Below are 14262 nucleotides of genomic sequence, written 5' to 3'. Positions count from 1 at the left end.
GACTAAATGAAAAATTCCTTCGTTGACCCCACAGTTCACAACTGGCATTCTTTAACACAGCATCTACACATTTCTGACAATTTAATATATTTGAAAACACACTTGTACATTACAGACAATCTTGAGAAATGCTTCACCCCTCACAAACCAGTGGCCAGTGTCTCTCATTGGGGAAAACATACAGTGACACTGACTCTGTCAATACCTGCTGTTTGAGGCACACATTTGCAAACCACTCTAGAAAAACACTGCCATAGGAATACATTTTATTTGTCATTACCATTAAAGCTTCTTTTACTGAAGAGATCAATTGGCTGTGTAACCTGAGATTTTCTAAAGCAATGTAAAGCTCTCAAACTTAGTTTTACAAAGCTGTAATAAGGGACACAGTGCTTTTTATTTTTGTACATTTTTTTACAAATTTGAACAGATATTTACCTTTTGATGAATTAAAAAAGTCACTTTGCCCAAAACAAAAAAAAAAACCAACCCAAAGCTCAAAATTCGGAAGATTTCTTTATAGGAAAGGGTGCCCCAGGCATGTGGAGCCCATCAGTTACATGGTGCAGGTCCAACTTCTGTGACAGGTCTGGTGATGCCACATTGCTAAAGGGATCCAGCCTTATACACAGTACAGGACCCCTCGCCTTCCCCTTCCGTCTCAGCGATGCAAGCTGCATTCCTGGCTTTGCAGGGCTGCCTCAATTGTCATGCACTGGAATAACTTGTGATTCATAATTTAAAATATAACTTTCTACACTATTGCGAAAAAGAGTGCCATGACCGTGGATTGGTCACTGGATAAAGGAAAACAAGGGTGAACCTTAATTCACCTTTGTACTCATTTACTGAAATTAACTGAGTGTTGCATGGCTGGAGCGCAGATAATGCTCCAGATTTATTACTGGTTCTTCTACAACTTTTATACAGGTGTTAAATTACATTTTAACATGTAAGCGTATTTCCTCACTCTCTTACAAAATACAAATACAAAACCACCTTCTAATATCACTTCTGTAATTTTGTAGGTCAGAATTACGTTCAGTATTACCAGACTTTCAGGAGAAATAGAGCAAATAAATTTGAAGTTTTGTAAAAGTGAAATCACTTATAAAAGCAAAGTGAAAAGATGTGCATTAAACATCAATTATTATAATCACAAAGAGTTGAAATACAGCAACAATTTCTCATTTGTACATATTGAACAGCAAAAAAGTAAAAATAAAATAAAATACAACAAGCTTCATAGGGAAACAGACCTGAAACAGTTCTCTGCTGCTCATGGATAAGACAACTTTACCTTAAATTCTTTAGTGCATTCCCTCTCATTCACAAGAACTAATGATTATATCTTCCTGTTCTAAGACAAATCGAAAACAATCAAATCTTCCTTCAAATCAAGAACAGCTGTGAACTGGTGAATTAATACATATTCACTTGAGATCACTCTGAAATGTAAGACAAGGTCAATCATGATAAACAGCTAAGGTGCACAACCATTCCGCCATTTTTAAGAGGAAACACCATTTACACAGAACAGTTTTTGCTACAGAACAGTAAAACTGCCACCTGTAAAGAGCATTACTGAAAACAGTATAGGAGCAGACACTGTGAGGACTGTAAGCAGCTTACGCTTCTTTCTTCTATTCAGTATTGTTCTGTTCCTGACTTTCTGTAACATAAAAAGAGGGAGGGGAAGGAAGAATAAATGGGAAAAAAATATTAAAAATACTTCTTCTGTAACTCAGTTTTTTTCATGCTTATGTCAGTTTCTCTCAAACCCGTTGACTGACTTCAAAGTAGTTTTATGGTAAATACTACAAGCAGATGCATTTCATTTAGGTCAAGCAGCATAAAGCAAAACCACAAAGCTAAATATAGCCTACATGTGTATCCAGCTCTGATTAATGGGCAGAATTAACCCTGAGATAAAATAAATGAGCCAGTACTTCTATCTTCCTTTTCTATCTGGAATTAGTTATCTAATCCATTCTAGAGTCATTCTGTTGAATACAATTGGTATCCGCTAGTGACACGTCCAAACAAAATCAGCTTGACTGCCGGGAACTACTTCAAAGCACCACAAAAGTCCACTCATGCAAGCACTGAAACAGTTACATCCGCAATGGTAAATAGAATCACCGTTCATAAATGTCATTGAGGAAAGCAAGGCCAAGCTAAAGGGGCTGTCCTGTACTATGTGTTGGTCTCAAGAAACAGAGCCATAGTGATGTTTCCAAGTGTGAAGGCTCCAGGCGAGACTGAAAAGGAATATTGTGGTCACTCTAGGACATGCATCAGTACTGTATCTGCATGCACCAGATCATTAAATCATTTAACATTCTGTTCTCCACTCACATGACTTGGGGGTGTATTATTATCTTTAAAGTGGTACATGAGAAGGAAAAAGAAATTTATTAGAAATCACAGAAGAAACGCATGCTGCAGCTAAGGACTAAACTCCTTCTAGCGTCTCATGCCAGTATTTTTATCAGGAGACCATCAGGCAGAAATGCATCATTCATATGCACAGCTGCTTTGTGAGTACAGCATGTGAAAGGAATAAAATCGGAGGGGAAAGTTGTGTCCTGCTTACAGAATTGCTCAGAAATACTGGAAAGCATGAATTTACACATGTATCAGAGTACCATACCAGCTGCAACTCTGACAAATCAGTGTAGGGAAAATGAAGTGAGACTAAGATTCAGACCCAGATCTGCAGAGATCAGGTGTCTCAGGAAATACAACCTCCAAATTGAAAGGAAATCTATGGCTACCATGTTTACAGGTGAAAAAACAACAATCCAACATCTCTTTGGCAAAGCCTAAGGCAAACAAATATTAACGCAAAATAAAAAGTCATGTCAACATAGTGTACTCGAAGTGATCCAACCTTGCAAACAGAAGTAACCAAAAAATCTCGACATAATTTTAAAATGTATTTTTATTGTATCTTCCAACACTAAACTCGATTTTGTACAGCATCCTACATGTAAGCTGTGCCCAAAACACTTAGCAGACTTTAATAAATTGCAGAGTTAGGCAGCAGAAGAGGAAAACAATTAAGTGCTGCAGGCAAGGAAGAAAATAGAAGCTCTCAGATGGGATTTGAAACAAAAGGGAGAATCCAGATAACTTTGTCTCCTGTTTTAAGTCTAGAAGAAATAAATGTCATAAAGCAACATCAAAATTATTTACCTTAATAGCATCATCCGTTTCTGTGCTCTCACACAATCATTTCAGCCTGTTTCTGAATCAGGAAACTCTTTTTCTGGAGAGCTGTCATCACTGAGGTCACTATAGCTGTCACTATTAGAAGCAATGCACAGTCAGAAGGATCTAAACCAAATACTTTATTCAAACCCTCCAACCCAGACGATGCATATGACCAACACTTTCCTCAAATGCAACCCATTTCCAGAAAACTACTTTAAGCCCATGCTCAATTTTAGTATTTTAGAACACCTTCCTCTACAGAAATGGGTTTAAGTTTGAGCCTAAGATCTGATGAGAAAAAATATCCTACCTGATAAACAGTATGTTCAATTTCTTTTTGCTTGGCCCCTGTACCTTCATTCTACAGTTTGCTGGTGCTGTGTGCCTATTACTGCGATTAACAACATGGAGTGTAACAGCTATTCAGAGCAAGACTAAAAGGAATTTCTCCTTTGTGATAAAGAAAATTATTGTTTTAACCAAAGAGAAAATTAGGACAACTTCATTTACTCAGAATGCTACAATTTATACTTAAATTACAATTCTTGCTCTTCGAGTCAGAACACAAATCACCTTCAGTGCACCAAGCAATATCCTGACTTTTTTCCTGAGGTTTTATCCCCTTCTGCAGTTTCCCGAGAGAAGCAGACTGGTTTTCACTGAACAAACTGCCATGCAAATGATGGTTCTATAAAGTGGCCAGAACAAGGAAACAGTGAAGAACAGGAATCACCACAGTGACCGAGAGAAAGAAGTGCCCACAAATCACATTTTCAGTCAGCTGTGATCTCTACTGGGTCTCCAGTTTTATCTTAACTCTAAATACACCTCTTCAGAAGAACCTCCAGCCTTAACCTCCCCCTACTACACTTCACTTCTACAGTCTGATTTCTGGATGCTTGAATTTCCCCAAGATCAGAAACCAGCAAAGGAAGCGCAGGGAACTGACTAGTGCATTTCAGCAGCAATAATTCTGGTCAGTTCCGTGATACTTCGGAGCACAGGTTACGGTTAACATGGTGGGGGATCTCAGACCTCGTTTATGCGAGTACAGCAGCGTCAGCCTTGGGTACCAACTCTACTCCAGCCACTGTACACGTCACATCTCGCTCTTACCACATACACCTTCACCCTCCAGCCAACAGGACCCCAGTCACGTCACACTCCCCACCTCTGGCCATGATCCCTTACTGAGACATCAAGCGCATAACCAGCCCATGACCCACCTAGACACAGCTTTACCAGCTGACCCACAGTGACTGCCTGCTGTGTGATGATTTAAGGGGAACTATGTAACCCCGCAGCTGGAGATCTTTCATCTAGACTGCAATGTGGAACAGTGAACAAACTGCACTCTGCTATATTGGTGCTTCTTACTGAGCACTGCTTTGTAGCCTGATTTTCACCCTCTCTTCTTTGCAAAAATAAAATAGTAATCAAAGATTAGATATAAACACAGTCATTTTAATAGAGTTGGACAGGAGGAATGGCACCAACAGTCGTCTCGTTTAATTTCTACCTCTGACTGTTAGGAAAGCCTCCCACAGTTCCAGAAAATCACTGTACCAAATTCTTTACAAAACCAGCTTAGATATTCCGACTGTTCTAACATTCAGACTTTGCCTACAGCATGTTGTTGATGCAGTTCTTACAAAGACTGTGTCATATTGGGCTAGTGAGAAATGCTCAATTTGATCATTTCACCAGCTGGCAAACAATTACACAGTTCAAGTGAGGAAAGTATTGTTAACAGTATGATCAAGCATGCCAGATGCACACAGACAAACACATCACCAACATTGTACTTACTTCTTTCTGAAAGTACCCATGGAAACATGGAATAAAAATTCAGTATTATTAAAACAGTTTTGCATATTCACATCACAGCAAAATAGCACAAACTGTCCACAGAACAGAGGGTAAAACTGTGATGGCAGAGAGCTGCATAATCTTATGATAGTCCTGGTTTAAATCCAACATCTTCAGAGAACTTTTTTTTTCTTTTTTTTTTTAATAGGCTCTGCTGCCCAGTGGCAGTCACAGCCAAAAAACATATGCCAGAGCATCGTTTACAACACAGTATGGGAGACAGATGCTTAAGTAAAAATGCTCAGTGACCAATGAGGTGAGAGAACTGCCCAGCTTCATCTCTTGAGGAACAGTTAGGTGCTGATCCCCACCCAGCACTCTCATAATAGGTCCTCCCTCACTCAACGGGTCTCAAAAGCTGTAACAATCATTCGTTTCAAACAGCCACAGCCTGTACTAACGTAAGTACATTTGTCTTTCATTTGCATTGAGGAAGAAATGCACTTAGCTTGGCTCCTGCCTTTGCAGGGAATAGCATTACTGTAACAACTGTTTAAATTGCATACATTTCTGGAAAAGGACCTTTTTGTCAATTATATGTTAAAAAAGGATGAAAAAAAAAAACCCTCTGAAACTGTGTCAAACACTTCATTTCTAAAGAATGTTGATCTGAATTTTCCAAACGAAACCAACAGAACATTCAAGGAACACCCATTTTAGAGTTGCCTATATTTCTTAATAAAAACATTAAAAGCAGGTGTTTTGGTCCTTTTGAATGGCTGTTTGAGAAACACAGTTTAAAATTGGTCTGCAGTCTTAATTCCAATGATTATACAACTGAGATTGGCTGCTGAGGTGGTGCATTGCAACTTCATGCCGTGTTTCCCCAGCTATCGGCTGCATTCCACACCATACCGATAGAGAACCTTCGCAGCTTGCCTCCTTTTGTGCTTTAGACAAATATAGCAGAGTTATGATGATGTCTCTGTCAGCAGAACAGAGACATCTGAAACTGGCATGAATTTGGTAATAATGGAGCACATGCAAGGGGGAAGATCTTTTCATTACTTACATCTTGAGAAAACAGGGATCTGAAGATGACTGGACAATAAAGCAAAACAAAATCCCATAATGTGATTTCTTAACAGAGGATGTTTTCCTTGCTCCCGAAAATGTGTTGCAGTTCATTGCAAAGTGAAACGCCAGACAGGTGCTGTTAGATTCAGGTTGCAGCTAACTGCGAAGTGAAATACCAGGTACTGGTTGATATTTCACTTTGCAGTGAGCATATTTCCATTAACTACAGGTAGATTAGATGCAAGGATCAAAGTGACCAAAATTCTTTATCTTGCAGACTGAAGTGACTGCCCAGATGCAGTGACACTGCATACTCTGAGTTTAGTCCTGCTTTTATCTTGGCCACATCTTTATACTCCAGCTACCATGAAAAAAAAAAGATGGAACAGAACTGCTGTGGTGGCCTTGGATTTGCTCACTAGCTCCTTTTTGTTGGAGTCCATGTTGTAAGAATCATTACAAACAAGATTAAGTGGGTGTCAGGTTCTTGCCTTATTCTTATTTATCCCCACCCCCAAAAAAAGGTGGACGATTGAAATTATTATAGTCATTAAGAAAATATTTAAAATAAATATTTTATTTCTTGTGCAGTGGTTATAACTGCAGTCACTCATACTTCTCAATGTATATTTTTATGATTTTTATAATAAAAATGATCATATACCATTTATTATGATCGCCATCATTACATGATCCTACGCTTCCTTGAAACATCATTTCATTAAAGAATCCTTCAGCACGTACCCAAGACTCCCCAAGTCCAAGCTGCCAGACTTTTGCACTCACATAAGTGGACCTAGGGTAACAGTTTTATTAGGAGCCAGCATTACAAAAAACACAACCAAGATGGCAGAACATATCTGGGTGTTACAAAAACTCTCTGCCAAGTCTCATGCATGGGATTCAATTAATTCAGCTTTGACATCTTCATCTGAGACAGCTGGCATCAGCTTCTTGCAATCAATGGAGAGAAACAGGCACTTGTAGGGTACAATGCTTCTGACCCACTTAACCACTATCATGAGCTGTCTGGCTCCCTTAAAGTGCATATTCACTTAGCAACTACAGAAAAAGACTTGGGGTGATTAGCTCAGAAGTGTCTTCACTGTAAACATCTAACATTAAAATATCAAAGTAACTGTCATAACAACCATTACTCAGTTCACTACTAAATACCACTAATGGTTGAGAAAGGATTTCCTTTAAAACTTTTTCTATAGTTTTCTGTAAGAGCTCTGAGGGTACCAACAAGTCTTAGCTGCCCTGGCCATCCTCACCTGGGGCCTCCACTGATGGAGCCAGGAGCCTTGGCTCCCAATCCTTGCCTGCGCTATGTTGCAGACATGCCTGTACCCATCTCTGAGTTCTGTAGTCACCTGCTGACTGGACTACCTGGATTGACCTCAGACCTAACTCATCACTTTGAGCTTCTGCACTGGACTGTCTGTAAGACACAGTAACTGTCACTGCAGCCAGCCTGCTTGCCACCTTTGGCAACAGCGGTACCGACTCCTGCTGGTGAGGACACTACCCCTACCAGTACAGATGCCACCCCTGGCTCCTGGATTGTTTTCTTTGGTGGAGCAGCCCCTACCTCTCTTGCCACTGCCTTGACGGTTTTCGAATCTGAAGACCACCTTCACTTTCCTCTGAAATGTCTGGATTTGGCCAATGGCAGAAATATGATGCTGTGCCAGACGTGTTTTGGTTGGAGACAATGTACAGGGGATATCAGAGATAGCCCTGATCATACCTTCTTTGTCCCTCATACATCAGAACATCTTTCATAGGCTGTTTCCTGTTCTGCTTATAGGTGCTTGCCCAAGTCTTCCTACAAGGCTGATTTGGGAGATAGCTGGACCATGTTAGTGCAGTAAGCACCCTATGGGCAAAACTCCTGAGATTTTTTTTCTTTATGCACAACTCCTCCTGTCCTCTGGCCATTCTTTTTCCTTGTCTCTGAATGCAACTCATAAGTCATCTGCTATTAATAATCTGCCCAGAACTTAACATAGTACTCTGTGATTAGATGGCATTGGATTAGTGCCTCACATCAGCATATTCACTAACACTTTGCAAAAATATCTTTTGGCAGTAGTCCTAGTTACCCACACTTTCTCACCTATGAACATCTCTCACTTCCTACATTTCCTCCCATCTACTGGACATTTCTGTTTATTTATGTTTAGCTTGTGACCTTTAGTTTCCTCAAAAAAACCCACAACCAAACCAACGCACAGTCACAGAATGGTTTGGGTTGGAAGGGACCTTAAAGATCACTTAGTTTCACCCCCCCCTATCATGGGCAAGGACACCTTCCACTAGACCAGGTTGCAGATCTCATTTTCAGCACAGGTTTCTCAATTGCCTATATATTTTCACGTTATTTCTTTGTTCTGAATAGTGCTTTCAGCTCTTATTTAAATGACATTACTTGCAAATATCATTAATGCACTGTGACCGACTCTTGCAGGCTATTAATAAAGATGTTAACTGAGGGAAAGAAGAAATAAAACCTGCTGATGCTAAACTTGCTATGGGGAAAAAAGAAACCAGCAACATGGCTTTATGGTACATCAGTGGTTTTGCAATCCATATGACACTGTTCCCAAAAATAAGCCAGTTTTTATTGCTTTTCCCAAATGAAACTGTAAGACTCTGTCAAAGGCAACAACATTACATGTGAAGTTCCCCTCTTCATCCACTAGTTTTCTATTAAACAATTTTGTTTTCTTTCAAAAAGCAGTGTATTTGTGGGTATTGTACACTTTCTGAGAGTCTTCGGTGGTTCTGGTTTTCTCTGTCCTTTAAAATGAGACATTTAAACAGGCAGCTTCTCACCTTCCTCAGCTCTGTGTGAAATGGTAACCTCAGTATTTCCAAGGAAAGATTTAGAAAAAATCACGATTTAAAAGCATTCACAAGGACGTGCATCACTTTGTCTGATGGTTAGGCACTCATGCCATAAAGCACGAGAGGCTGAAACCACAAGGGCAATTTAGATGCCCAAGTACCACTTCAGGTAACTAAGTAATGATTCATCAGTGAGTTACTCTCATCCTTTGCTCAGTTCTTGACTGTTTCTGTACGCATCAAAGCTTCTGGAAACTAAGTTTACCCCAGAGGATGCATTTCAGTCTCAAGCTGGGTATGCTCCTGTCTATGTGTAAGCATTCTCAGACTGTCTATCATACTATGCCTCACAAAAATTTAAGGGAAGTTTATTCACTTTGATTTATTTAAAGCACTCTCCTGGGAGGTGTGATACATCTTTAAATTTACTATTTGTTCTGCTTAGAAGCTAGGGCTTCTGCCCAGATACCAGATGTTCTAAAATCACATTGTAATTTACGGGGCTGTTAAATGTTCTGTGGTAATAATTTCCTGTTAAGAATCTCATACTGAAATATGTATTTCCTTTTGTCTCAGAACTTCAACATTAACTCTCTTTTTAGTGTTTTTAACAGCCTAGTTTAGGTAATCTGCTCAACTTGCTGGCCTCCACAAATTCTCTTTCAGGCTACATCTTTGTTCTAGTCAACAGTATGGCTACAATTCATAGAATCAAGAATGGGGGGGTTGGAAGGGACCTTAAAGATCATCTCATTCCAACCCCTTTGCCACAGGCAACTTCCACTAGACCAGGTTGCTCAAAGCCCCTTCCAGCCTGGCCTTGAACACTTCAAACATTTTCAGGGATTTATGTGGGCAGTGTTGGATGAGGTGTGCAGAAAATCCTACTCTCAGATTTTTTTCAGTGTTGTTATGACATGCCTTAGCTTTACTACTCAATGAAATCATTAGCATTCTGGGGTTTAAAGGTTTAAATTGGAAATCCTTTCCACTCAGCAGGTGGATACGTTAATATGAGTACGTGTGCTGTAATTAGCACTGAAATTCCCTCCTGAACGTTCTTCCCTGAAAAGTGTTCCTCTTTTAGTCTCCAAATGTTTTTCTGTTCCAATGTTCTTTCCCAAGACAGAGGGGTTTGCTTGATCGCTGTGTAACTAGGTAAATGGTAAAATTTTTATTTTTCTATATAAAGTTTTGGGGTATGAACTTTTGCCTTTGCTAAATGTTTAAGGTGTTGATTGCAGTTTACTGTATAAACATGAAGAAAAAGAGTTGGGTATACTATTTTATTGATTATTTCAAGTAAGTAAGTGTGGCACATTCAATTAATTGCTGAAACTTAAAGTCAGGGTTAGAAAACATATTTGCTATAATGCTAAGGGATTAAAATTTAAATCAGCAGAAGACATGCAGATCACTCATTCAAAAAAAGTATTTTTTCTTTATCTCAGAGAGAAGAGTATGTATATTTATGGGAGGAAACAGTAAAAGAAAGGATATTGGGATCTGGGAAACAGGATGAACTGTGAGGCAGAGTGCCCACAAGAGGAAAAGACTGAAGATCACTGTGCCTGAAGACTCCCTCCTGCCAAGCACCACAAAAGTCTGGCTTGTGTAATGCACTGGCACAAATTTTAAAAGGTAGATAATGTTATGACCACTAATAACAGTGACAGGTTAAGGTAGTAGGAGTATTTCAATCAAGCTATACTAGTTCACAGATCAGAAAGATATTCTCTCTGCATGTACACCATTGCACATTTGGCCAGGGTGAGCAAAGATGAAGAACATTTATGAAAAATAACTGATAACCATAAGGAGCAGGGTACCAAAACAGACTGATCTGGTCTGGCTTGGCTATTTTCCATTACTAATGAAACCTGAATAAAATTTCTACTTCTCGCTTAAGAAAAGGAATTTTAATAGAAAGAAATGCTAAAAAAAAAAAGGAAAAACACAACAACCAAAAAGCCCTAAAACCCCCACAAAATTAGTAAGTTTGGTGCCTTGTTTAGAGGAAAAGCCAGTAAGCCAGAGTTGGATCTGTTCTGTGTTACTATTCAGCCATTCTGTGATTTATTTTTTTAAAATTATTTTTGTTATTGTACCCTAGGCTTCCCTCTGACCTCTTTATGACTGCTATTGTAATGAAATTGTAACTGTTGTTAATATCATTGAAATAAACAAGAATGAGTTAACACCAGCTAAAAAACTGTTGCTACATTCAATAAACCGAAAACTCTGTGTCCAAGGGAACTGGTACAAGATTTTGGTTTGGCCAAACCATCCAGTTTTGATCTAGATCCAAACCCTTCCGTAAGTCTAAAGATACCCCAAAATGTTTTGTTTCAGGCCTGCCTCTGCTAGATGGTATTAATTAGTTACTGCAAAATAAAATCAGTGTTTTCTTTTTTCTTGATCCTCTAAGTAAATTTCTTTCCCTGTGAAACTACTGTTAATGAATGAATGTTAACACAGGAGACCACTGACTTAACGTGAATTTGCTAAAGGTTTTTTGCTTCTTTCTGGTTATAATGTATGGATTTGGCTTTAGCCTTAACAGCCTCTGAAAATGAGGAAGTCAGGAACTGTGCTTACGGCTTACAAATACTTTTACACCAGGGTTTATGTCAGGCATGCACAGGAACAAGTAAATCAATCCATGAAGAACTCTTCCTCTTCTGGACTTCTGAATTGAAGGACAGGATAGTCCCTCCAAAAATGTGACTGTTAAACTGCAGGCAAGCAAGAAAGAAAGGTTACCTTGGAGACAATTTACATCCACGTTGCAGGTATGCACTGAGTGTCCCAGTTGCTGCTAGCAACAGTCCAAGGTATGGAGGTGAAGGTTTCATAGGTCTTGAGGAAAACTCTGGGTGGAATTGAACTCCCACAAAATATGGGTGATCTGTAAGATAGATATCAAAGAAAACTGTAAGATGTAGGAAGGAGATAGTAGAAAAACTGTTAGGAAATAAGTTTATTGAAGATTTTGCATAGGAGTCCAGAAGTCAGATCAGCTTGTGTGAATTTAAGGGCGAGGCAGCAGGAACCTTAACTTTTTCCATGAAGAGCAATTGACAACAGAGGCAGAAGGTTAGTAAGGCAAATTAAGGAAAAATCACCCTGTGATTCAACCTTAACGTGTACAATGATGTAATTAAAAGCTGAATAATAAACCTGTGCTGACATGTGAGGTGGGGGGAACAACCACGAAGTCTGCATTTATCATGTTATTTTCATAGTATTTTGGTTTCCCATATATATATATATGCACATATATTCAGAACATGCACCTTAACATATCTGAGGGAGAAATAAAACAGTTCCTAAAAGACCAAGCATTACCATACAGCAACTATTTACACACTAAGATAGATATGAAAGCAACATCCAGAGAAAATGGGGGAAAACAAGCTTCAAATAATTGGGCATGGAAGGGATCTCCTGCAACATTAAGTCCAGTCTCCTGTTACTGAATGCAGCTACATCGTGTAGTCTCATGCACAAAGGGTCAAGGGTCTGCTGTAACACTACTTAGGGTGATTTGCTCCCACTAGAAAGCTCTTTTGATACTCCCTCCTTTTGCTTAGAAACCTTTTCCTATCACAGGCCATCTTCATTACAACCAATTTACATCTATTTCTTGTGGTGCTCTTCTTTCCTGATGTTTGGCCTGTGTGATTAAGGATGACAACATCGCCATCATTCAACTCTGCCTGCTAAGCTAAACAAGCCATGCTGCTTCACCTTCTCTTAAATCTTCAGTGCCCTGTTTCTCAATCAAAGCACCTCTTAACTACTGCTTTTGCTTCCCTTCTGTCTTCTTTGAAAGGATAAGGAAGGAAAAATGTTTTCATACTCTTCCATACTGTGCACCAGTTCCTTCTCTGAACATTGTTTTAAAGGAGCTAACATTAACCATTTCTAGTACCAGGACACTGGACAAAATTAACCACAGATCTCTTCTGGTTTGACAATTTCCACAATAATCCAAAACATTCAAGGAATATCTCTGCAGTACAGAGTAAGTGATAAGAAAACTGGGGTTTTCTTCTGTGGAGATAAACTACATGATATAGTCTACTGCTCTTCTCTCTGCTGCTGTCTTAAAGAGAACCTCGATCCTAAATTTATGCCGTAATTTCTTTCTCTTTATTATGCAATTTAGTTCTTTTAAAGCTTTAAAATAAAACAATGACAAAGCATCAAAAATTTCCTGTGGGGATATTTTGCTTAAAAGCTTAGCCTAAGCTATCTGGTTTACTGTTATTTCTATGCTTCTACTCCAATCCATCGTCCTCCCTATGATGACTGTTTTTCTTTAGTAATCAAGAGTCTCCTTGCAGCTCACTGTGAAAGAATTCCAGGTTTTACTGCTGCTTTTATTCTTTTCACAGTAACATGCAATTTTAAAATTCCACCTGATTTATTTCACAATGCTCTCTATAGAAGTTGTTTCATGCAGGGCAGACAAAATAGCATTCCAACACCAGCACGCATAACAGAGGTAATCTATCAGGAACAAACTATGCAAAGAACACTATGACAACTAGTACTTTATGAATTCACATGTATCTTTGGCTCTCAGATTACTCTCTATGGTGCAGTTGCTTGACATTATAAGTACCATGGAGTATATAAAATCAATTCTCCGGAGCATCATGTCACAAGTAGCACTCCATAGGATGATAATGGATTCTTAGGATAAATTTCTGTTTCTATGCATGCAGTTTATCTTAATCAATGTCAACTAGGGGCCACAGAAAGGAAAAGAAATTAAAAGAAACAAAATGAAATGAAAAAAAATATCTTGTAAGGTAGCCTGCATCTTCAGGTGCCTGACACTCATCTAGCCAACAGTGACTTAACAGCAAGGAGTCAATCAAAGAATCAAGCAAAATCAAAGGGATTGTTTCCAAGAGCTACTCTGTATAGCATTCAACAAAAATGCAGTGTATCTCCTTTTTATTTCAGAACCTTTTAGAAAAGACATCAAGTCTTACTTGGTAAAGTAGTCCAAATCTACCAGATTTCCACAATATGAAACCCTCATCTATCTGAATCACTTCTGTGAAAGGAAGGAGCTTGCTTTCTATTTGATTTTTATACTTTTTTCTATGATTCTAAACGTAAGGTAACTCAAAGAAACACAGATTGGAAGGCACCTTGGGAGGTCTCCAGTCCCACCTCCTGCTCAAAGCAGGGTCAAGTTCAAAGCTAAATCAGGTTGCTGACAGCTTTGTTTAGTCAAGTTTTGAAGGTCTCTACCTGCAAGGATGAAGATTTCACAGCCTCTCTAGGTAA

General features: G+C 38.9%; 1 protein-coding gene across 3 annotated transcripts in view; it reads right to left on the bottom strand.

The window, feature by feature from the left end:
- Nucleotides 1-249: 249 nt before the first annotated feature.
- Nucleotides 250-14262, bottom strand: part of CTPS2 (CTP synthase 2) — a 74032-nt gene continuing 60019 nt past the window's right edge. For 2 of the 3 annotated variants that reach the window (XM_037377289.1, XM_037377288.1), the window contains exons 17-20: nucleotides 11719-11863; nucleotides 5026-5031; nucleotides 3199-3309; nucleotides 250-1672 (exon numbers count right to left, since the gene is read on the bottom strand). In XM_037377289.1, the coding sequence (XP_037233186.1) occupies nucleotides 3240-3309; nucleotides 5026-5031; nucleotides 11719-11863 (221 nt within the window). In that variant the 3' untranslated portion in view covers nucleotides 250-1672; nucleotides 3199-3239. The remainder of the gene's footprint in view (nucleotides 1673-3198; nucleotides 3310-5025; nucleotides 5032-11718; nucleotides 11864-14262) is intronic. The other variant, XM_037377286.1, reaches the window with a different exon arrangement.

This window comes from Falco rusticolus, chromosome 2 (assembly GCF_015220075.1).
Source record: "Falco rusticolus isolate bFalRus1 chromosome 2, bFalRus1.pri, whole genome shotgun sequence".
Lineage (NCBI taxonomy): Eukaryota > Metazoa > Chordata > Aves > Falconiformes > Falconidae > Falco > Falco rusticolus.
This window is presented reverse-complemented; position numbering and strand designations above follow the sequence as displayed.